This window comes from Schistocerca americana, chromosome X (genome assembly GCF_021461395.2).
Source record: "Schistocerca americana isolate TAMUIC-IGC-003095 chromosome X, iqSchAmer2.1, whole genome shotgun sequence".
Lineage (NCBI taxonomy): Eukaryota > Metazoa > Arthropoda > Insecta > Orthoptera > Acrididae > Schistocerca > Schistocerca americana.
The window spans coordinates 712,479,587-712,503,614 of NC_060130.1; the positions used below are offsets into that span (position 1 = coordinate 712,479,587).

General features: G+C 43.7%; 1 protein-coding gene across 18 annotated transcripts in view; it reads left to right on the plus strand.

The window, feature by feature from the left end:
• Positions 1–24,028, plus strand: part of LOC124555758 (ensconsin-like) — a 410,739-nt gene that overhangs the window by 178,979 nt on the left and 207,732 nt on the right. For 3 of the 18 annotated variants that reach the window (XM_047129784.1, XM_047129791.1, XM_047129792.1), the window contains exon 1: positions 10,665–10,789. The exons of the other annotated variants lie outside the window; for them this stretch is intronic. In XM_047129784.1, the coding sequence (XP_046985740.1) occupies positions 10,666–10,789 (124 nt within the window). In that variant the 5' untranslated portion in view covers position 10,665. Of the gene's footprint in view, positions 1–10,664; positions 10,790–24,028 lie in introns of those variants that run through there. 18 annotated transcript variants of the gene reach the window in all.

The window sequence follows — 24,028 nt, forward strand, 5'->3', positions numbered from 1 at the left end:
GCATTGTGTTACCGTATTAGCGCTTCACAAAACTTGCACATGCAATTTAATGGTGCTGCAATACGTTTGCGTTATCTATATGCAGCAGACTGCTGTTCCTGTGAGACAGAACCCAGCTGGGATAGCCAACGAAGTCGAATGTCGTCGAGGAACTATTTTACAGACGAACTGCAAGGAAACATCACTGACAGAGTGGATTAAACTAACGCGGAAGTGGCGAAGTGGTTAAATATTCACCCTTTAATTTTTCATAGACTATAGCAACGATTTCTAGTTATATGTTGCACATCCGAGAAGGGTCAACAAAGAGGCAAAATGATATGACACACATTTGGTTATATGCACTCGAAAGAATGTGACCGCAGTTACGGTCTAAACCGGCTGAGGTCACCGGTAGGTTGAGCACCGTGCTTAAGAAGGCTTCACGAAAGTGCAATGTACGCGAGGCGACCAGCCACTTGCTTGCCAGTCACCACTAACCACAAAGGGAGCATTTAGAGTGTACTCTTGATTGCAGATGTAAGTTTAGATCCCTCTTCTTCACTAATGAGACTTTGTTTGTCTTGCAAAATGACACCAAACGTGACTTGAGTTGACGATAATGTGAATACCGCTATGGCCCATTACAATATGTAAAAGGGAAGAACGATGCGGCCCTGTGTGTAGGGTGGACCCTCTTTCCACGCGGCACTATGTAAGCGCTACTCTGTCGACGTGACATCTCGTCCTTCATACTCGCAGTGGGTTATGGTTGCATCCTACAAAACTACAGCTGTCGGCCACGTACTCTACGTCTCGTAGAAGAGTATATTAACAACAAACAGTTTAGTGAGCCGACTGGCTAGTTCGATTACACATCCAGAATCCGATAGAGCAACTTTGTGATGCTGTCAGTATGCCTCCTGACGCTCATTGCTCATCCCGACAGTCTTTCCCGCGCCGAGAATAGTAGGGCCTGTAATTGGTGTAAGTTGGATAGTGTATTAGGTTTATCAAGATCAATACCACCCAAAAATCCTGTTGGAACACAGTCCACGTGAGCTCACACCTGCAGCTGTCAACCGCCACTTCTGATCAGCGTCGATAAAGCGCTTGTATGATGGAAATGAAGCCATAAAAAGGCAGCATGCAGCAATGATGATTGAAAGAGAATAATAGTCCGGCATGTCATACTTTACGCGTATGCATCAGCAAGTCAGGTTTATATATGGCGTTCATCCCAAGAGGCGTTTATTCTACGTATTCGATTGCTATTCTCGAAGGACGAGCAAAGACGGAGAGCCATATAGACATTTTAGGAGATGAAATGGATGCTAACATACAGCTCTTATTGAAACGAGAACCTTGTCATCCAAAATGCCTCTGAGCTAATTCACTGTTAGTTCTGCTCGAATGTGATTTGTTGGAAGAGGAAGATGAACTTCTGCGTATTTCCACCTGGTCCTTATTAGCTGATTTAAACATTATTCGGTATCTGTGATGGACTTTAGAATCTAGAATCCATTTGCAGGTGTTCTCATCAGTCATCAATGACGAAGTTAAGTACCGCACTGCATTACGAATGATACAAAGCTGTTCTCTCTTTAAAAAAATTAGAGAAACCATTCAGTAGTGTTAATGATGAATTTCTGCCGATATGGAAGATATATCAGCCACATTACTCCATGAGAACTTTCGTCCTTGAAGACCGGAAAGAGAAAATGTTTATGTGGTATTAGTAAACTAAAGGAGCATCCGTTGTAAAGTCCCAGAAGTAGTATCGTTTATTAAAGATAATAATGCCCACATAGTTCTAACAACAGGAAGTTATCTGAAACTGGACGTGATTAACAGCGAAATTCTAATTTCAGATTGGAATATATATCGCAAGGATAGGCTCGACGCCAATGATAACGGTGTATCTATTGCCGTTAAGAGTTCTGGAGCATTTAGTAAGTCTATTACAGATTCCGAATGTGAAATAATTTGTATGAAGTTAAGCATCAAATGTGGGCTAGACATGGTAATCGGATGCTTTTATAAGCTACCAGCATTAGGAGCTGTAGTGGCAGCTCGGCCAAGAGAGAAGTTGGAGAATACGGCGATGGTTTCCTTATCGGGATGTAGGGGGCAGGGGGAAGACTTCAACTTGCCAACTACAGAATCGATTAATGGGTTAGTCTTGGAATTAAACTGGGGCCAGAGATGGGGATTCGTGTGATATTTTTCTGAATGCTTGGTCTCAAAATTACTTCGAGCAGATAAATAGAGAACTAACTCCTGAAGGCCACATCTTAGACCTACAAGTAAGTAACAGAGTCAAAGTGTTCGAATCAGTTAGTCCCCTTCCGAGTTTTCGATCACCTGGCGCTCGACGGATTTTTTTTCCACCACTTCCGCGTCAATGATAAACACACACACACACACACACACACACACACACACACACACAGTTCCCAGCGGAGAAAATCTCCGACCCGGTTGGGAATCGAACCCGGGGTCCCATGATCTAGAGTCATCAACGCTAACCGCAAGACCACGAAGTGCTGACGGTAGTATCAATGGCTGCAAGTGTTACAAAGAATGTTAAGAAAGGCAGGAAAATATTGTTTGCCTAGAAAGAGTTACAGGATGCAAATTGCTGAGTATCTGAGTAGTTAACATCAAATATTCAGCTCTGGGGGGGAAATGTGGAGCACAAATGGATAGAACTGCAAAGCACTCTACAGTATTTGTTAGATAAGTATGTGCTGAGTAAGGCTGTGAGAAATGGGTTCACCGTGGTTCATTAGCCGTGTTAGAAAGTGGCGACGAAAGCAAAGAGCGTCATTGCAGCTTTGAGCGGAGTCAAAGCCTCGTTGACAATTAAAAGCTTAACGAAGTCAAAATGAGCGTATGGAGAGAAAAGCAAGAGCGTTAACGAATTCTAGAGTAAAATTTTGTCAAACCGATATGACCTACACTCCCAAAGAGGGTTAATCTTCCTCAAAGTTAGTAACGGATGAGAAACATCCCCATAACAACTCCACAGGCACTGAAATGGAATACGAGAAAGAGAAGGCCGGAATAGTTGGTGACTTAGGACTTCTAAAATGTTTCGCTGTATAAGACGGTAGTATGCTCAGTTCTCTCTCATAACACGAACGCCGAAAGCGATAAGTAATCGTTGAACAACTAAAATTGCTCACAGTGGCTGGACCTGATGAGATAGCTTTGTGAACTTCTACTGAGATTATGTTTAACAACTGCTCCCCTTCTAGCAGCAGTCAATGATAAATCATTGTAACACAGAAAGATACCAAGCCATTGGGAAATAAATGGTAGGTGATTCTTGTTTTGAATAAGGGTCATCGGACATATGCTCATTATAGTCCTATATAGCTGACATCATTCTGTTGCAGAATTGTGGAGCATATCGCGTTATAACGTTTCTGGACAACGGAAATCTCATTTCTAAGCTATGAGCAAAAAATTGAAAAATACCAGATTTTTTTGCGATCCTTTAACTGTTGTCAATGTGCCAAACTCGAAACTTACAGTCAACATCCCAAGAAACTTAAAGAAACATTTTATATACGTGCTTTCGAACGTCCACTTGCGGGTTTCATCTCACAAGCTGATCTATGTGCTCTGTGTTGTGGTGTATGTGTGGAGCGTTGACTTTTGTACACCATAGCGCCGCGCTGGATTAGCCTAGCGGTCTTAGGCGCTGCAGTCATAGACTGTGCGGCTGGTCCCGGCGGAGGTTCGAGTCCTCCCTCGGTCATGGGTGTTTTTGTCCTTAGGATAATTTAGGTTAGGTAGTGTGTAAGCTTAGGGACTGATGACCTTAGCAGTTAAGTCCCATAAGATTTCACACACATTTGAACAATTTTTCTATACCATAGCGGCGAGTGATTCTGGATAGTATGGCCGCTTAAAGGTTGTTGTTGGGCGTGTCGAGTGACCCGTTTATCCGCTGTTACTGTCCACGATTGTCAACGGGTAACCTTGTCATTTACTATTTTTTTTATTTTCCCCAGCGATTGTGAACCCTTGACATGGTGACACAGGGAAATCCGAGTGCCTACATGACTTCGGAGTAGGGGTGGGAAAAATCGATAGGTTAAAACCGATATCGATATTTTGGTTCTGAATAACCCATATTATTCGGTATTTCTTTGGTCTCAGTTACAACAGGTGTTTTTATTTCAACTAATAACCGGATAAAAAACCGAAATATCAATTAGCCATAGCAGGAATACTAAAATTTTTCGTTTTAAATAAACCCTTTTAAAGAATAAGTAATTTTCATTCGTAAAATTTGCGTTGCTTTGAAATATTGCGTTATTACAGAAAATGGGGAAAAGTGATCAGTGCAACAAACACATGGCATAAGAATTAGTACAACATTGCTGAGACAGTAAATGACTGCTTGAAGGTTGTCCGGCGTGACGAGAGACCCTTTTATCCGCTGTTACTGTCCACGATAGTCAACGGGTAATATTGTCATTTACATTTCTTTTTTATTTTCCCCAGCGGTTTTGCACCTTTTAGATCAGTGGACGTCAAACTTTTTCGCTCAAGAGGCAATAATCACGGTGTGTTGCGACACCTCTGGCCGCATACGTAACGATCTTATTATTTATAGGTAACATATATAAATTAGTATACTATAAGCGCCACATACACTAGCTAGACAATCATTCTTCACACGCGCCATTCGCGAGTGGAACAGGGAATGGGAGATCAGTTAGTGGTACCAGAAGTACGCCGGCCACACACCGTTAGGTGGCTTGCGGAGTACGGTGCAGCTGCAGATGTAGCAAAAGTAACGGAGTCATAGGTTTGGACTGTTCTCTGTTTGAAATTACTGTCTCCTTTACCAACCCCAAAATTGTGACACTGTAACTACCAAACAAGGTGTTGTCTGTGTGAGCGGATGATTAATTGATTAATAACAGCAATTGTACTTATATTTAAATGCAGTATGCAACATTAAACACAGTCATAAATGTTTACGAACATGAATCGCATTTGAAGATGACCGTTTTTGTAATGCGCATTCACTAATCCACGTTACATTAGTGTCAAAATGTATACCATAGCAGCTGACCGGTAGGACTCGCGCGTGCCCGTGACTTATCTGTAGTGGAAGACGAACAATATAACATTCCTTCCGCCCTCACATCCCCTAGCCCCGCAATGACCAAACTATTTTCCCCTCTGTCGCTGAGATAAGTGGCCAACTTTACATAGCTCACGGTCCGATGCACAAACGTCAATTAAGTACATCTTAAAATATTACTGTCTCTGTATTTTTGTTTCTTACTGACGAGTTTTGGAAAGAGATGTCAGGGTTGCCTGTCCTCAGGTGCTAGAGCAGCCGTGAGGCACCACTCAGCTGAATGGGTGTCAAAGTCTCTGATGGGTACATTTTTAACGTGCCAGCTTAGGTGGATGGGTGGCGCCGAGGGTGTTGGCGAAGGAGGGGGGGGGGGGGGTGCTTTTAGAGGGACAATTATCCGTTTTATTGATGTCATGTCAATGTTGCTCTCCTACGTGATGATGCCACAGGAGGGCGCGAAGCGGGAGGGATGAAAGGGCATAAACATCCTTTGCGGGTTCAGATCACGTTCAGATTTCGTCGAATGGTTTTGACCGGTTCCTAGTCGTTCCACGCGGTCTATCAAAGGAAAAATTGCGGTGGCACTACACTCGAAAGGGGGCAGGTAACGTTTAATGTGGTTGCACTCCCACGATGTCCTTATAGAAGGGTTGAATGGTCAGGAGGGTGTCAGCAGTGTTGAAACTTGTCCAGAACATCATCTTGTTGCCCATCGCACTACAGACTTTCGTTTTCAACCGCGGAATGTGTGGGAATCAATGCCCCAAGGGAAGGCGTGGTTTCAGTGACACCCTTTAAGCCACCTCCTTCAGCTTTTCGTGTCGATTCTGAGCAGCAATATGTGTGAAATGTTTTCCTCTGCCACTCATAAGAAAAGCACGCGATGTTGACGCTAGGTGTCACGGTTCTGACTTCTATCGCAGAGGCGTCCAAGGAAGGGGTGAAAAGTGGGTAAGGGAGAATGTGACGACATTCCAACATGTGACACGTCCACGACGGCGTTGGGCATAACTGCGGTGAAATTTTGTGCCAATGTGAAATCAGTAACCCACCTTACACGTCACATAAACTCCTGAGGTGTGGCCTTTTTTTCGCATGTGTCGACACCTTGATGTCTGAAGCGTCGCCAAGCCCGAGGGTATGTCAGATCTATACGTTGGAATGGGAGACAATTCCGGGGTTACGAAAAAGTGATACTTTTTTATTTTGCCCAGTATGTATGTATGAAAGATTGTCACTTGATTTTGTGTGTGTGTGCGTTCGTAATTGTTAGGACAAGGTTTGAATGAACGAAAATTTTTGGAAAATACCAGGAAAGTCGGAAATTTTGATGGTATTTTTGTATGCAAAGCTCAATGAAAGAAATGTGACGGCCGGTTTGACGGTTCCGCTGTCACGTGTTTTCATTAAAAACAGTGACGTTCAGCTCAGTTCTGTTGTCACATGTTTTTCCAACAACAAATTCTGCGTTGAATATTGATATTTTGCGAAAAAGAATACAATTGAAAGCGATATTTCAGTGTGCTATTGGCGGTTATCGTATCTTTTAGTGTGTTGCAAAAACTGAATTGATGTCAGTTCGTTGTAATTTGGTGTGCTGCAAACGTTCAATTGATTTCAGTTCGTTGCTTATTTCTCTAGAAATAAGTGCCATCAGTGAGGCGTCGAAATATCTGTGGGTGTGCGCGCAACGCAAGCCAACTACATGAGAATTAGTGAGACTGGCGAAGAGCGTACACAGCGTTCGGAAGCAAATCGAGTAAGTTTCTCAAGCGCGATCCATTATGACTCCGGAACAATGAATTTCGATTTATTTAATTTCAATAAATTCATGAACTTACTGAAATTGTTTTGCTTCAATTCACACAAATTAAAGGAAAGATTCCGTTGGATGAATCCCTTCTCGACGAACAGACTGACAACGCACAGCCAAAATTATTATAGATATGTACATGTTATACAATAAACACTTTCTGTTAATCCGGGCCGCCCGAGGTGGCCGAGCGGTTCTAGGCGCTACAGTCTGGAACCGCGCGACCGCTACGGTCGCAGGCTCGAATCCTGCCTCGGGCATGGATGTGTGTGATTTCCTTAGGTTAGTTAGGTTTAAGTAGTTCTCGGTTCTACGGCACTGATGACCTCAGAAGTCCCATAGTGCTCAGAGCCATTTGAACCATTTTTTGTTGATCCGGCTGCGAGAAGGCATATGCTAAGCTGTGCTGGAAAAATGTGCGGTTTTGTTTTCCTTTTCGCTGTCATTTTTAACAGAAAGGAGGAAAGTTGTGTTTGTGGCTAACTTTATAATCCTATCGGTTCATAAATGAAACCCATGCGATACAATAACTACAGCTACAATCCTTAATGATACGAACCGGTTTCCCCACTCATTTTGACTTCTATTCCGAATCAAGATTCCGTTTGCAATAACAATAAATGAGGTCAGTGGGAAGGGGGGAGGAAATGGATATAAAGAAGGGGACGAAGATATGGACAGAGATATGAGGGAGGAGGAGGTTGATAAGAGAGTGTGAGATAAGAGATGTACAGGGAGTGGGGTAAGGTGGTGGACAGAGATAGAGGAGAGGAGGAAGAGATGGACAAAATAGGGGGAGGGGGTGGAGGACAGGAATAATTAGAGGGGGAGAAGGAGATTAGCACGAATATACTATATCCATCATATTTAGTAATTGCGAAGCATTGCTGCGTTCGCTAGTGTAAGTTATATATCCCTGCTTGGACGTAGATTGCAAGCTAATCACAGAAACTACTGTAGGGATGTTCTCAGGTTTTGACCGATCGATTGATTCACGTGGAAGGTGTATATAATTTATAAATATTTCGTGGAAACTGGCTGAACTATTTTGAATTAAATTCAGCCGCCGCTGTGAAAACGATGGCGTTGCGATCTACCGGTACAGCCGCCGCCCAAATCATTACAGCAGCGAAGCGTGAGCACAGTTCGAGTCGTACCTGGCGGTCTAGCGAGTGCCTGACATCTGAAAAGTCGCGGAATAGAATCCTGGTCGGACCACGGACTTCCGTCTGTGCTTTTTAACCTTGCAAACACCTCTCGATTATGGTGGAGGTTCGCCAGAAACGAAACATGTTTCGGATTCCACGTTCAGGTGTATCTCACCTTGTCCCAGGTGGGTAACTGGACAGGGAGACGCAAGTCGTCGAAGTGATGTCTAATTGAAAGAGTTGCACCAGGACATTTAGCCACACGAAATTATCATTATCAAAATTTATACAAATGTACATAAATTCTCCTTCTATATATGTTATACATTAAAGTCCCCTGTTGTGTTTTTCTGTCCGTATATGTTTGGATTCGACTGTCAGTTGCTATACGCATTTCTCCCTTCTCTACATGTGTAAATTGAAGTTCCCTGCTCTCTTGTATCTGTACGCACGGGCTACTCTCAGGAACTACTATAAGAATGTTGATACTTGCGGGGGACTGGCCTGGCCGCCGCGAGCACCTGTGGCGCGGCGGCGCCTTTGAGCGCGGCTCGCATTGTTAGCGGTTTGCGGTCCGGCCGTCCGCTCTCGCCTTTAGGCGTTACAGTACGCCGGCTCGTGGCGTTTGCTACTTAAATTGTGTAATTTGTTCAGATATTCGTATACCTAACGTTCGTCTTCGATTTTTCATCATAAATCTACGCAGTGGCCCGCAAACAAAATTACCGCTAGAGTATATGCTAGTTTCTCATTGTCGTATTACAGCTGTATCACAGAATGTCATCAACCCTAGCATGGAAGTATTTCACGAAGTGTGGTATAAGTGATGTAAAATACTCCATTTGCTTTAAAACCTTAAAAACGGGAGGAGCCACAACAAACTTGCAATGAAAATGGAAAGCAGATAGACTGCTGCCTGTGTCTACACAACATACCTTTATCTGCTTTTAGCCCTCAACCTCAACCTCAGTTTTCGCCTTTTATCACTTACTATTCGTAATGTCTAAATGGCGGTATGATCCCCAATTACAATGTGATGTTTGAGCAGAGTTTCAAAAAATTACAGTAAATAGGAGAACACTGGTGTTTTTTTGTGGTAGTCAACCTCTTACCACTTTTCGAGAAAAGTAGCGAATGATAGACGGACGAAGTTTTGTTTTATTTGCCTGTTTAATATTTTGATTCTATGTATCGTGTAACTGAAGAAGTGAAAATTTTTGTCTTTGTTCGATTTCTACGTCTAATACTGGAAACAATAGGAATTAAATACCTAAAATCAGTTATTTCATTTCAGAAACCGGTTATTTGATCGATTTCAACAGTCTGGTTAAACTGGCGTTGAAAAAAAAGAAGATATAACCGAAAACCGGTCGTTGCTTCGGCGATAGCCGCCATCCCTACCTTGGAGATAGTGTCCTGTGCGTCGGATACACGATTTGGCCACGATTAAATGCGCGCCTTGCCCATCCTGCGTGCGTCCGTCGCGTCAAAGACCAGAACAGGGTCTGACGTCATCCAAGTCACGTAACACGCCGAACTGTTGTATTCAGTGCGGCCAGCCTGGGTGGCCGGGCGGTTCTAGGCGCTACAGTCTGGAACCGCGCGACCGCTACGGTCGCAGGTTCGAATCCTGCTCTGGGCATGGATGTGTGCGATGTCCTTAGGTTAGTTAGGTTTAAGTAGTTCGAAGTTCTAGGGGACTGATGACCTCAGACGTTAAGTCCCATAGTGCTCAGAGCCATTTGAATATTCAGTGCGGCTACAGAATCGTTCTCTTCAACACATTAGCCATCTCTTATTAAATCCCTCATTAGTGCGCAATGTATTACTCTGAAATAACATTAAACAAGTTTCATAGATTATCTTGAATGATAAGCCTACTAACTCCTTGAAAATTTTTCTTATTTTTTTATGCAGTATAATGCTAAAAAAAATAAATCATTCGCTGATTGCGAGCATTGTCCGTAGATTAAAGTTTGACACATTTGAAATTTCTGCACTCATCACAGTGAAGTGACACATTCGTACTTTTAGCAAATGCTGAAAAGTAAAACGATTACTTGATGTTGAAACTAGGTTTCATCCCGTAAACTACTTGAGAGTACATTGTTTGTTTTTAAAGGAGTGTTTCGTTTGGGTGTTGGGAATTAAAACGCTGCCTTCTACGTCAATTTTTGCAACAGTTGTGCCGGAGACACCGTTGCGCATCTACGCGAGTTTGTTGTGTTTTCTTATCGCATCGTGTGCAGTAGCTTTTTCAAGAGTGTCGACAAGCGAAAGCGGATTCCTGGAGGTGAAATTCGCCAGTAGGTGGGACGCGTGATTTTTGTGGGCGTGCGCCGCCGCTGCCGCCTTCCGTGTGCGCCACTCGTTCAGCGGCGGGTCACGTGGTCTCGCTAACAAGGTCGTTCGCTTAGTATTATCGAGCACGTAGGGAAGTGTGACGTGTTTCTGAAGGTGATCCAAAGAGCCCCCTCCTCTTCCCCGCCGTGCCCATATAGGTTGAATTCCTGGGCAGCACGCCTGGTGGTAGGGAGAGAGAGAGAGAGAGAGAGAGAGAGAGAGAGAGAGAGAGAGATAACGAGGGAAAGCTCTCGCACACCAGTCGTCGGCTGGAGATGTGTGACGAGCGACGAGCTCTCGCGGAGCTGCGGGGTATCCTCATCAGCTCATTGTCCAGGGAGAATCTGGACGATTCTTCTCGCCGCCGTAGGGTCACCTTTCTGGACCATGCCGGCAAAGGTACGGCTGCCTTACGTAACCGCACTGAAATATCTGTCGTGTGCTGTCATCTGTGACTAACCGATGTTAGGTGCTAACCGTGTACTTTGACAACATTGTGTGCGCTCATGCTTGAGTTTTGCGGTTTCATTTCGAATCAAAGCCGTGTCCACGCTGTGTCATGTTGGGTCGATTGGCACTTGATTCATTTTACTGACTTGATGGTCCAGCTGAAGCCTCTTGTGACGATTATACAGAAGTTCGTTCCGAGAAGATAGTGTTAAGTTTGTGTCCGTGAACATCACTCTATTAACTCCTAGCGGTAAATGAAGAGTGTGCTACGGAAAGCTGCTACATACTGGAATAGTGTAAGTGTGTGTGTGTGTGTGATGCAAGTGAATAGTATGAGTCGAGTGTCAGCTTCTCCTCGCTTTAATACGAAATGGCTTCTTCCTTTGCACCCATTTTTGTCCTTTCTTAATTAGATTGTAGCGAACGGTGATTGTCTATAAATATAATCTGTGAGATCATACCCTCTTTAAAAACCTTCGAAATCTGTGTCATTCTGTTTCTCTGCAAAGTGCAGCTTGTCAGAGTTTCGGTCCAGCGTATCAGCCTTTGGCATTACTTCGTGCTTTTGTCCAAAATATTTAACACAACTGTATCGTGGAACTCATAGATAGACTAATAAAAGTGGAACATATGGCTGGCTCGTCTGTATCGCTTAACGAAGCTTCTTTAAGTGATAGTTACTATAGAAAACGATAACACAAATAAAAGTAAAGAAGAACATTTTAGAAACTATATTTCGGACTAACTTCCACCATCTCTCTCTCTCTCTCCCCCCCCCTCTCTCTCTCTCTCTCTCTCTCTCCCCCCCCCCCCCCCCCCCCCCCTCTCTCTCTCTCTCTCTCTCTCTCTCTCTCTCTCTCTCTCTCTCTCTCTCACACACACACACACGAAATCAAATGTGTGTGAAATTTTTTTTCAGTGCTACTGTTATTCCAGTTCAGCAGTTGACTTCTCGGCACACAACCAGTTTAGTATTGCGGCAAAAGCAACGCTGAGTATGTCGAGTCGTGTAGAAAATACTTGTGCCTCATTGCTGTTTACCTTGCTCTCCTCGGCAGTTGCTGCAACTCAGCAAGACTTTGTACTGTTTGCATGTGACGCGCGTACTCTGTCCAGCTTACTTTACTGATACGTGGTCTGTGCCTTCTTCTTAATTTTACAGCGTTTGCCTTCACTATGTTTGGCCTAAGATCGTGTCAGTAATGGTACTTCTAAATGCATTGTGAAGCAGATTTTGCAGTAACGTAAGCAGTCTTGGAGAAATAGTGTGAAATAAGAGAATGAATAACGAGATTTGTTTAATATATATAGAGTTTCACGTTTGTAGAGATGTGTGGTTTAGACCAGTTTCATCGACGATCTTGTATTTAGACTTCCAAACATTCTCCTGGACATCACATCTCACGGTCCATATGTGGGTTTCATGTAGAAGTTTATCAGTCATACGTTTTCACGTAGAAGATAACTAAACTCCGTTAAAAACGAAAAATGAAACATTTTTGGAGATTTTAAACACAGTCTTTTCAATTGACCTCTAGTCTTTAATCACTGAAACGTCATTGGTGTAAGTTATATAACCTTCACGAGCGAATTGCAGGCAATAAAACTGATCTCATGACGATTTTATTGCTTTGGTACTGACGTTTACCGTTAGTTATGTGCAAATCTTCAATTTCGCCTACGCTGTGCTACTCCATTCATTATGATGTATTTACTACATAGTTCTTATTGGATCGTATTTTCCTTTCTCTGTAATGCTTGTCCCATAAGGCGGTTTTTTCTAGTGGAGTGTCTCACTGCATGGACCCATAGCAGTCAACTACCTAAAGAGTTACGTTTAAGGACTCCTGACACGAGGTCCACCAACCGAGCGCTGTGGCGCAGTGATCGCATTCTGGAGGGGCAGGGTTCAAATACTCATTCGGTCTTCCATTATTAGGTTTTCGCTGGTTTACCTAATAAATTAAGACGACTGCTGGAACGGTTCCTTTGGAACAAGTAAGTGTGGTATCCTGTTCTGTCCTTGTTAAGCCAGAACTTGTGCTTTTTTTTGTAATGACCTCGTCGTCGACGAATTATTAAATCCTACTCTGCCTTCATTCTGCGAATAGTTTTGAATAAAACTATTCCAAAGTAGTTCGCAACTTACTCAGTGTTTTACCGTTCCATCGATATCTATGTCAGCGAAGATGATGGGGAAGTTTAAATGGGACAACGTTTGGGCGGGCTATCGGTCGGGACCTTACAGATGGAACCATCGCATGAAACTGTTAAGCAAATCACGGAAATCTGGACCAAGGCGGCCAGGCAGGAATTTAAATCCTGTTCATTCCGATTGCAAACCCAAAATTTTAACTTTGATTTGCCAGGTCCGTTTTCAGTAGAAGGATGTTTGTTTTCTCCCTAGTAGCATTTTCTTTGACCGCACGCATACTAATCTGTTTATGACGCCTTATTAATGTGTTGTGTTAAAGGACTACGAAATAATATTTTTCTGTTTCCACCGCTTGAGTTTGTTGAATATAACGTTGAGAACAACATTTTGTTTCTGAAGGTCATATACTTCTACAAACCGTTCTTCCCTTTATTTATTAAGTTCAAGTCCGGCTGTCTATTAAACAGCAATTGATGCATTGCATTAAGTAATTGTTATATCTACTGTTTCTAAGAAATGTTGGGAGTATCATCCATAAATCAGATCACCATTACTCGCAATTCAATTTCTGTATTTATGTTGAAATTTACTTTTTCTAATTTTGTTTCCGTTATACTACAGAACCAGTCGTAATCAATTTATTTATCCCTGCTATTATTTCTGGTCCTTCTGTTCATCTTGCAATCTCCTGTGTTATTTAAAGTTGAAACATTTGTCTCGTGATGAAGCTATTTGCGTCACGTAAATATTATCTGCCTACTCCGTATTGCTCTCTTTACAAGTTCTATCTTTCAGATATTCCAGACATGCCACTCCATACAAGTTATTAGTGAATTTGTGTAAATAATAGTCATGGCAATAGCGGCGTAGATTCTCCGCCGCTGCCATTTTAGTATATACATACTCTGTAGAGGTATCCTGTTGCCACCCGTGGGCATGTTTCAAAGGAGAGTTTTGATCATAACAGTTTCATCCAGTTTTAGCTTTATTGTAGGTTTTTTTCGCTCCTGTTAATCAAGGTTCAAACCCATTGCTACTCACTCGCGACTAGGATGAAACAGAGAGCTTGGTACAGCAGTAAACCGTTTGTTTTCTGAACGGGAATCAAACGGAAACATAAGTATCACTTTAAGCGGCACAGCTTAAACGGAGAATCAGAACAAGAGGCTCTACTACGACACGTAAAGAGGCTCGTCACGTGGAAATCTGCAGAAAAAATTCTTCGTGCTGTGTTGATATGCGTAAAACATCTCACACTGATGTGCTGCCCGTGACAGTGTTACGTCTAGCATGTCGATAAAGCATATCACAGACTCCAGGCAAACAATCTGACTTTCCTTACGTGCCTCCCCCTGTCATATTACACGAACAAATTCATCGTGAGTGTGATGCTCATGACAGCTCAGTTCGTAGTCCGAAAATTGTTTTTGTAGAATAATGTGGCGTCAGAAGAAATGAGCAGATGGATGTCTTTTCTTTTTTTTACATTGAAAGCGGCAAACTCAAATGTAACGGCAACTCATCAAATAGGACTGCGAAAAATTAGCTTTTGGTGAGGTGCAGGTTCAAGAGTATTCAGTTACTATCGAACAGACATGAAGGTTGCATTCGGAACTCTATCGTTTTAGCGGGCAGTATGACAGAATGAGCTGTCCCAAATTTGGAAAAAATAAAAAATACCGGTATTTTTTAGAAACTCAAAAAAGCTTTGGAAAAACTTCAGATCATACAGAGAAATATAGCTTATGGCTTAAGTGTCTTAAATCGTCTTCCATGTTCCCGAGAAGTGAACCTTTTTTTCATTCAATGAATTCAACGAATTCCAGATAAATTACATACTGGCTATGAACAGATATGTGAAAATCAGGGTGTTCCACATAAAACCGGTACGCTCACGTTCTGGTTGATCATCTCTAGTCAAATTTCCTCTCAGCGATGTCTGGATGCCCATGGCCACCACTTCCAGCCTCTCTTATAAACAGGTAACTGCATGTTTTTAAAATTATAATTATGTATTCTTTTTTAGTTAGTTAATTCTTACTCGAATCTCGGGCGTGAGGCGTACCGGTTTCATGTGGAACATCCTGCAGTTCCATAACGGTTAATGGCATTGCTGCGGTCTGGACACCAAATTTGATCCATATCTTAAATTCTTATGTTAATTTTTCCTCGTGTTTCGTCTTAAACGACATACTAGGGAGAGAAATTTTTATCTACGTTAAAACTGTCCTCAATCCGTAGGTTGGGTTGATTGCAAAATTGCTTTACTTGACATGGTCCTATTGAAGATGATATATCCTTGCTTTCTTCCGAATTGTGAACTATCACACAGGGAAACTAACGGTTGAACGTACCGAACCGCGGTACAGCTTGGCATTCTTCACGTACGGCATAATGAGCTGCCACAGGTGAAAGAGATTTGAGTAACAATAGGAAAAAAGACCTGAGGCCGCCAAGGACTGAACGTGAAACCTTTGATCTTGTATTTTGTCACATAACCTCTAAGCCAGATCTAAGAACTAAGGAAAATTAATGGTATTGTCCGTTGTAGAAACATCGACTTATTAAGAGGAAGACACAGTGAGAAGTGGTGTAATTTATTTGTAAATAAGTTTGATTTAAGTGGTTCAAATGGCTCTAAGCACTATGGTACTTAACATCTGAGGTCATCAGTCCCCTAGACATAAAACTACTTAAACCTAACTAACCCAAGGACATCACACACATCCATGGCCGAGGCAGGATTCGAACCTGCGACCGTAGCAGCAGCGCGATTCCGGACTGAAGCGCCTAGAACCGCTCGGCCACAGTGGCCGGCAAATAAGCTTGGAAAAACGGTCCATAACACCATTCGTTTTCGCGATTTCATTGATAGTTAGCAATGCACGGCAATAAAAGAAGACAGGTTGTCAGTCTGGATTTGTACATGACGTTGTAAATATATAGGTAGTACATATAAAGTAACTGTCAAGATATTTTGTTCGAAATCGCAATAAAATAATTTGTTTGGAAATAGGGAAGCGATGTAACTTTTATTAGCGCGAATTTCAGTTTAAACAACATGTTCCTCGTAAGCAGTCGAGCTTGATTCTTATTTCGGTATTCAGCTAAAAACGAAGTGTAGTGTCGTGGCGCACAGTTCTCTTGCAGGCAATTTGCTTGAGAATCGACCAGTGAAGAAGCGTTTCTAGCGTGGAACGGTTACTTTTCTGCTGCAGTTTGAGATAGTAATAGCAGCAACATGGATACACAGAGTTAATAGCATTTGCTTCAGAACTTCGGCATGGATGGTAAAAAAAAAATAAAAATAAAAAAAAATAAAAATACGTAACGGTGAAAATAATTTTTTTTATTTTATTGCAGTTTTCGTTGAACAGGCATATTTTAAAGAATATGCAATATACCCTTACTCCTCAATATTTAGTGATATTGAACATTTTTTCCTCAGTACGTTGATGTTAACAGCTTTTGTGTTATATGCATGCAAGATCGCCTTGAAGCACCTGAGCGTGTTGCATTGAGTGAGGAATGTGTACAGCCGGACTCCGCGAGCCGCAACGCTTGCTGCCTGGGTGTGGAGGGTCACGCGTGTCGCAATTTCCTGAATGGAGTTGCCGCGGTGGTGACGTCACCCATCGCGTCACCATATTTAGTCCAATTACCTTCAGCGGCGGAGTGCCCTTCTGCAAGGGGACATTCGTTCCAGCAGCTAAGGTTTGCGCCCGTCCTTAAATATTGGTTGATCAACTGTCAGACAACCATTTCTTCGTGACTGAATCATTTATTAACCTCGCCGATGAACTTGACAAATGAACATTAATTTCATTTCGAACATTATATTCAGTATTCACACATGCCGGTCAACATTTTGTAGGGAAGAGAAAAGTGAGGCGCTGAGATAAGACAACGCTAAAACGTTAAGTAATTTGCAGAATTAAACATACTGTCTGCTTCTGTCGTAAATAAGACATTCGCAATCCTCAGCCAATACCATCTTAATATGAATAAACCTATGGTATTTTTTTTTTAGACAAATTCGGTTTGCATGACCATCTAATAAACGTAAAAAGTATCGTGATTGGTGACTGCATTCCAGTGCATGTCGTTTATTATAATGCCTACTAAGGCTCTTCATGTTTATCATACTTCTATCCGTTTTTGTAGTGGACGTTTTCATTGCATCACTCATCTTCATTTATTTATAACCGACCAAAGTGCGTTGTGCTACCGCAGCGTGCTATGTTTTAGCCACTTCAGCCACAGCTGGCTGCAAAAAATACACAGCCAAATACGCCTTTCTGTCACTATGTACCACACTGCAACTAATTCCTTTGTAATAATAGCCAAGTCTACGATCGCGTTGAAATTTCGCGAAAAATTATTAATGTTGTACCTAGATCGTTACAGTAGTTTTTGAAACACTTTTGATGCTCAACATGTGTATCGTTCACGTTCATATAATATAATTCTACTGCGTTCAAAGTAATTGTATAGTATTTGATGTGTAATGTTGAAGTAGGCGATTTGTCCCTATTATTCAGTGTATATACCGTTTCTTTGAAGTCCCTTTTGCGCCTGCCCCTGTGACCGAGAGGTTCTAGGCGCTTCAGTCCGGAACCACGCGGCTGCTACTGTCGAACGTTCGAATGGGGATGGATGTGTGTGATGTCCTTGGGTTAGTTAGGTTTAAGCAGTTCTAAGCCTGGGGGACTGATGACCTCAGATGTTAAATCCCATAGTGCTTAATAGTGCTTAGAGCCATTTGAATATTTGAAGTCCCTTTTACTGTACAGGGAAAATATCGCGATTTTTTTGAACAATATTCGCAATTATCACGGTGCTTCCCTCAAAAGCGAGCATGGTCACAGATCCTCTTGTGACCATCCCGATTTAGGTTTTCCACGGTTTCCCTTAATTTCTTAAAGACCAGTTCCGGGATACATACTTTGAAAAGGACACAGCCAATACGCCCGTCGGATTATCGGCAAGGGTTGGTGTACCGCCCAGCTTGGATGTGATTTTTAGACGGTCTCTCGCTTAGTGAATACCGGACTTGCGCCTCAGTTACGCGATTCGCAAACATTTCGAAAAATTTGCTCACTTTTACATGAATAACACTACACCCAGACAGTATTGTGCACATGTTCCTCCTGGGGGTTAATGGGGTGGCGACAGGAAAGACACCCGGTCGCCCCTTTAATTAAACATGCCTAATCCTTTAATAACCATGCCGACCCTGCGCCGATGCAGGACAAAGGCACAATAAATAAATGAAGATTGACAGGACTTTAAATCATAGTTTTCGGCCCTTCCTCCCATCGCAGCGCATTTCCTGTTTCATTCATTGTGTTTATACAGGGTGACCCAAAAATCCGCTAACATTTGAAAATTCAATACTTCACGGAATAATGTAAGTAGAGGGGTAAAAATTGACACACACGCTTGAAATAACGTGGGGTTTTATTGAAACCAAAAAATTACACAGAGTGACCAACAGACGGTGAGTCGTAAGATACAAAATCAATAATTAGCATAACAGTTGATTTGTAGCTGAGACGATTTTCTTTATAACAAATGATCAGCATGTTGGCCTTCATTCGTCGACAATACCTGTAGTCTAGGTACAGTGTTGTGCACAGTATTTATCAATAGGTATAATGACAAATTGCCGTCCGATGTTGTCTTTTAGCGTCCCTAATGAGATAGGACGATCACGATTGACTTGTGATTTCAGGCAAACCCACAACCAATAATTACGCGCATGGACGTTGGTTGGTTGATTGGTTGGTTTGGGGGAAGGCACCAAACGGTCATCGGTTCCATCGGATTAGGGAAGGATGGGGAAAGAAGTCGGCCGTGCCCCTTCAAAGATACCATCCCGGCTTTTGCCTGAAGCGATTTAGGGAAATCACGGAAAACCAAAATCAGGATGGCCGGGCGCGGGTCTTAACCGTCGTCCTCCCGAACGCGAGTCTTATTGTGCTAACCAGCGCCACCTCGCTCGGTGCGGATTGAGGTCTGGGGACCTGGGAGGCCAAGCACGACGAAAGTGCAGAGGCGACTCAGTACGCAATCCTCACCAAACGATGTGCGCAGATCTTTCACACGTGTTGTAATATGGGGTGGAGCGCCATCCTGCATAAAAGTCATACCTTCTAGCAGGTGTTCATCAGTCATGCTAGAGAGGATGCGACTTTGTAACATATCGGGTGTACCTTGCACCCTCATGCACCATCACTGACGCGTTGCTGTCTAGCGCCATGTGTTGGTCGGTTTTTGGACTCGTTTTTGGTTTTAAATGGCTCTAAGCACTATGGGACTTAACATCTGACGTCATCAGTCCCCTAGACTTAGAACTACTTAAACCTAACCAACGTAAGGACATCACACACATCCATGCCCGAGGCAGGATTCGAACCTGTGACCGTAGCAGCATCGCGGTTCCGTACTGAAGCGCCTAGAACTGCTCCGCCATAGCGGCCGGCCGTTTTTGGTTTCATTGAAACTTCAAGTCATTTCAAGCTTATGTGTCGAGTTTTACCACTCTGTCGAAATTATTTCACGAATTAGTGTATTTTAAATGTTAACGGACTTCTGTGTCACCCTGTATGTAATTATGATATTTGCGGCACTAAGAAGGATACTTGCGACCGAAATAAACTTCATACCAAACATTAAGTAGACTAGAATACATAAATACGTAAGTAGGATTACAGGCCGCCCGGTGTGGCCGAGCGGTTCTTGGTGCTTCGGTCTGGAACCGCACGACCGCTACGGTCGCAGGTTCGAATCCTGTTTCGGGCATGGATGTGTGTGTTGTCCTTAGGTTAGTTAGGTTTAAGTAGTTCTAAGTCTAGGGGACTGATGACCTCAGATGTTAAGTCCCATAGTGCGTAGAGCCATTTGAACCATTTTAGGATTACAGAACGGCACGTGATATCGGAATGTAGTAATTGAATTTGTCTCGAATCCCCCATATGCTGTCAGAGCTTGGTATGGTTCTAGTGGGTAATCTCCTCTCAGATTGTATGTATGCCACTCCACAAAGTATCAGTAATGATTTCTGGGAGAACTGTGACGAGCAGGTGCCCGACAACCAGAACTCATATATGTCCTATGGACCACTATTCAGATAAACGTTCAGGCTAGGAAAACAGTGGTACCCGTCGTTCATCGAAGAATGATGGCACATTACCCTTTACAAATGACTGAACCATGTCTTATCGAAATCTGGACCGAGCCAGGTGACGTAGGTGGCACACGGACTGGCATTCGGGAGGACGACGCGACGGTTTAGATCCTCCTCCGCCTATACAGATTAAGGTTTTCTGCGATTTTCCCAAATAGTCTCCAGACAAATGCGGCGGTGGCCAATTTCCTTCCCCATTTTAGCTTGTGCTGTCGGCAGGACGTTAACCTCTAAACTTCCTTCTTTCAAAAGCTGATATGTGATTGCCTGAAGGAGGTGCAGTACCTCGGGCTCAGAAACCTGTATGAGGCAGCAACTGCGGGACAGATTTGTTTTAGTCGTGAGAGTCGAGGTCACTCGTCGTATGCCAATGGCGCTCTAAAGCATCAAAATCTACTGTATGTTTGTCTGTTATGCCGCTCAACGCGGCGGCTACGAGTTTGCGACCACCAAGCGTCTAACACGTATGTGGCTATAACTGTAGGACAGCTTGAAGTATATCTCAGTACCACTACACTATATTTTTCAATGTGAGGCTTTTGTGATTTCTGGATAATGCCCGTCAACGAAATGACAAGGAAATGAAAGAAGATAGATTTAATATACCGTCAAGACGAGTTCATTAGAGATTGGTAATTACAAGCGTGCTACTGTTCCAGCTAACAGCAGGTGACACCCAAGTTTCGACACTGAAATAGGCATCAGTTAAAACACTCAAGCGTGCTGCACTACGAACGAACTGTACTTTCCGTACTGTCATGCAGGTAAGAAGGCAGTCATTTTCTGCTGTCATAATACACTGATTAGCCAGAACATTGTGTGTACTATCGATAAAAACCCGCCCAGCTGATAGCAGCGTTACCTGACGAAGAATGGCTGCTAGTCCGACACACCCACGGTGCATGTGGTATCATTGACTGCTGTACTTATGTAGAACGTGGAAGGCGCGCGATTTATCTGAGCGAGGGCAGATTATAATAGTCCGGAGGCTCGGCACGAGTACTTCGGAAACTGCACGACTTGTTGGGTGTACGAGGAGTACTATGGCGAGTGTCTTCAACACGTAGCGAAACGAAGGTGAAACCACGTCTAGAAGTCGTGGGGTTGGACGGCCACCTCTCATTACAGATGCCGGACCACGTAGGCTGGACAGACTGGTGAAACAGGGCAGGCGGCGTACTGTGGCGGAACTAACATCAGACTTTATAGCTGGGTGGAGTAAACGTGTATCTGAACACACAGTGCACTGAACGATCCTAACGATGGGCCTCCGCAGTCGACGACTCATGCATGTGCCAATGTTAACATCATCGGCAACTACGACTGAAATGGGCACGTGACCATCGGCACTGGATGTTGATGGTGTGGCATAGCGTTTCATAGTCTTATGAATCCCGATACCTTCTTCATCACGCCATCCGAATCCGTCGTTGTCCAGGGGAACAGCTACGTGACATCTGTACTTGGGGCGGAGACAAGCTGGCGGCGGCTACGTTATCCTCTGGAGAATATTCACGTGGGTATCCATGGGTCCAGTGGAGCTCGTGCAAGGTATCCTAACGGCCAAGGAGTATAAAACACTGGTTCAACGACATAATGCGCCATTGCAAAGACCAGGAGTGTGATTCTGTTGTTCGAGAAACACAGTGGCGATTTCCAGCTGATGTGCTTCCCCATCCTCCCCAGCCACCAACTCGCCAGACCTGAGCGCGATCGAACACTAGAACAGATACCATCTTCATACAGATACCATCTTCATATTACTGGAATTAGTTGACTTGTGTGTGTAGATGTGTGTGCCAACTCCCTCCAGCGACCTACCAGGGCCTCGTTGCTTCCATGCCACGACGCGTCACCGCTGTTATCCGTGCCAAAGGTGGACATACCGGCTGTTAGCTAGGTGGTCATAGTGTTCTGGCTGATCAGTGTACAAGGTGCGTTCCATAAGTAATGCGACCAAAATCTTAAAAAATCATTTGTTGAATATATTCGTACAAATAATCAAAATTTTTCAAAATAGCACCCTCTTGCGTCGATACACTTCTAGAGGCGGTGTTTCCATGCCTGGGAGGCATAATGGAATGCCTTCTCCGGAATGTCCTTTAGAGCTGATGTAACATGTGCTTGGATGATTTCAATCGCGTCCCAATGCTTTCCTTTCATGACTCTTTTTAACCGAGGAAACGAAACAAAAAGTCAGCAGGAGCCAGGTCAGGACTGTAGGGAGGCTTGGGAACCAATGGGGTCTTGGTCCTGGCCAGGAAGTCGTTGACAATGAAGGCGCTGTGACGGCGCGTTGTCGTAGTGAACTTTTCACGTGTCCTTGATGTCGCTTCGGCAGCGCGAGACCCTCCTTTTCAGTCTTTTGAGCACTTCCAAGTAGAAAGCTGAGTTCACTGTAGTCCCGGTAGATACGAATTCGTGGTGGACAATGCCTCTGACGTCAAAGAAGCCAATGAGCATGGTTTTGATCCTGGACTTGCTCATGCGTGCCTTCTTGGGACAGGGCGACGATGGGGTGTGCCACTCTGAACTCTGCCTTTTTGTCTCAGGGTCGTACTCAAAAATCCACGATTCATCACCAGTGATAACTGAGTTTAAAAAATGAGGATCATTTTCACGCATTTCCAACATTTGTCGGCACCGAAGCACTCACATGTGCTTGTGTTCGTCGGTCAACACTTTTGGGACGAGTTTGGCACACACCTTTCTCGTGTTCAAATCTTCGGTCACAATGCGGAAAACGGTTGTTTTCGACATATTTAGAGTTTGTGCTATCAATTGAAGGCTCAGCCGTCTGTCAGAGTTCAAACAATCGCGCACACGCATCACATTTTCGTCGACTCATGCGGTTGATGGTTCGTCGGTGATCTCCTCTCGGCCCCCTCATGAACGACTTGTGCTATTGGAGCCGACCGAAGTGGCCGTACGGTTAAAGGCGCTGCAGTCTGGAACCGCAAGACCGCTACGGTCGCAGGTTCGAATCCTGCCTCGGGCATGGATGTTTGTGATGTCCTTAGGTTAGTTAGGTTTAACTAGTTCTAAGTTCTAGGGGACTAATGACCTCAGCAGTTGAGTCCCATAGTGCTCAGAGCCATTTGTGCCATTGGAAAACTTGTGATTTAGACAAACAATCAGTCCCAAAGGCATGCTGAAATAATGGAAACGTTTCGGTGGCGGACTTCTCAAGTTTAGCGCAAAATTTGATAGCGTACCGTTGCTCTACAGAATAATCCATTGTGCCGTGTTACATGAACTCAAAACAGGGTTGACGGAAACGCACATCCTGACTCTCCGGCAGCTCGCAGCCGAATGAAACAAAGAGCGTTTTGAAGCTAACGCCCCCCCTCCACTTAGCTCAGCCGGTTACAACACACTGTGGTGTACCGTAGGGCCAGAAAAAATTTGTCGCATTACTAATGGAACGCACTCTGTATTACGTTGTCCAGCAGCTGCTCAGCTCTGCGTACACGACCCTCTACTGTCCACAGACATAGCAACATGCTCTGTACAAGCCGCCATGTCACGGTATAACGAACACATTTTCCATAGAACGATCATAATATTCCGTTCGAACTCGCGCACATGTTAATACGGTGCTCTTACACGTTGACGATTTTACTGTTTGCTATCACGCTTCCACTTTGTACACTATATGATGAAAAGTATCCGGACACCTGGCCGAAAATGACTTAAAAGTTCGTAGCGCTCTCCATCGGTAATGATGGAATTCAGTATGGTGTTGGCCCACTCTTAGCCTTGTCGACAGCTTCCACTCTCGGAGGGATACGTTCAATCAGGTGCTGAAAGGTTCCTTGGGGAATGGCAGCATATTCTTCACAGA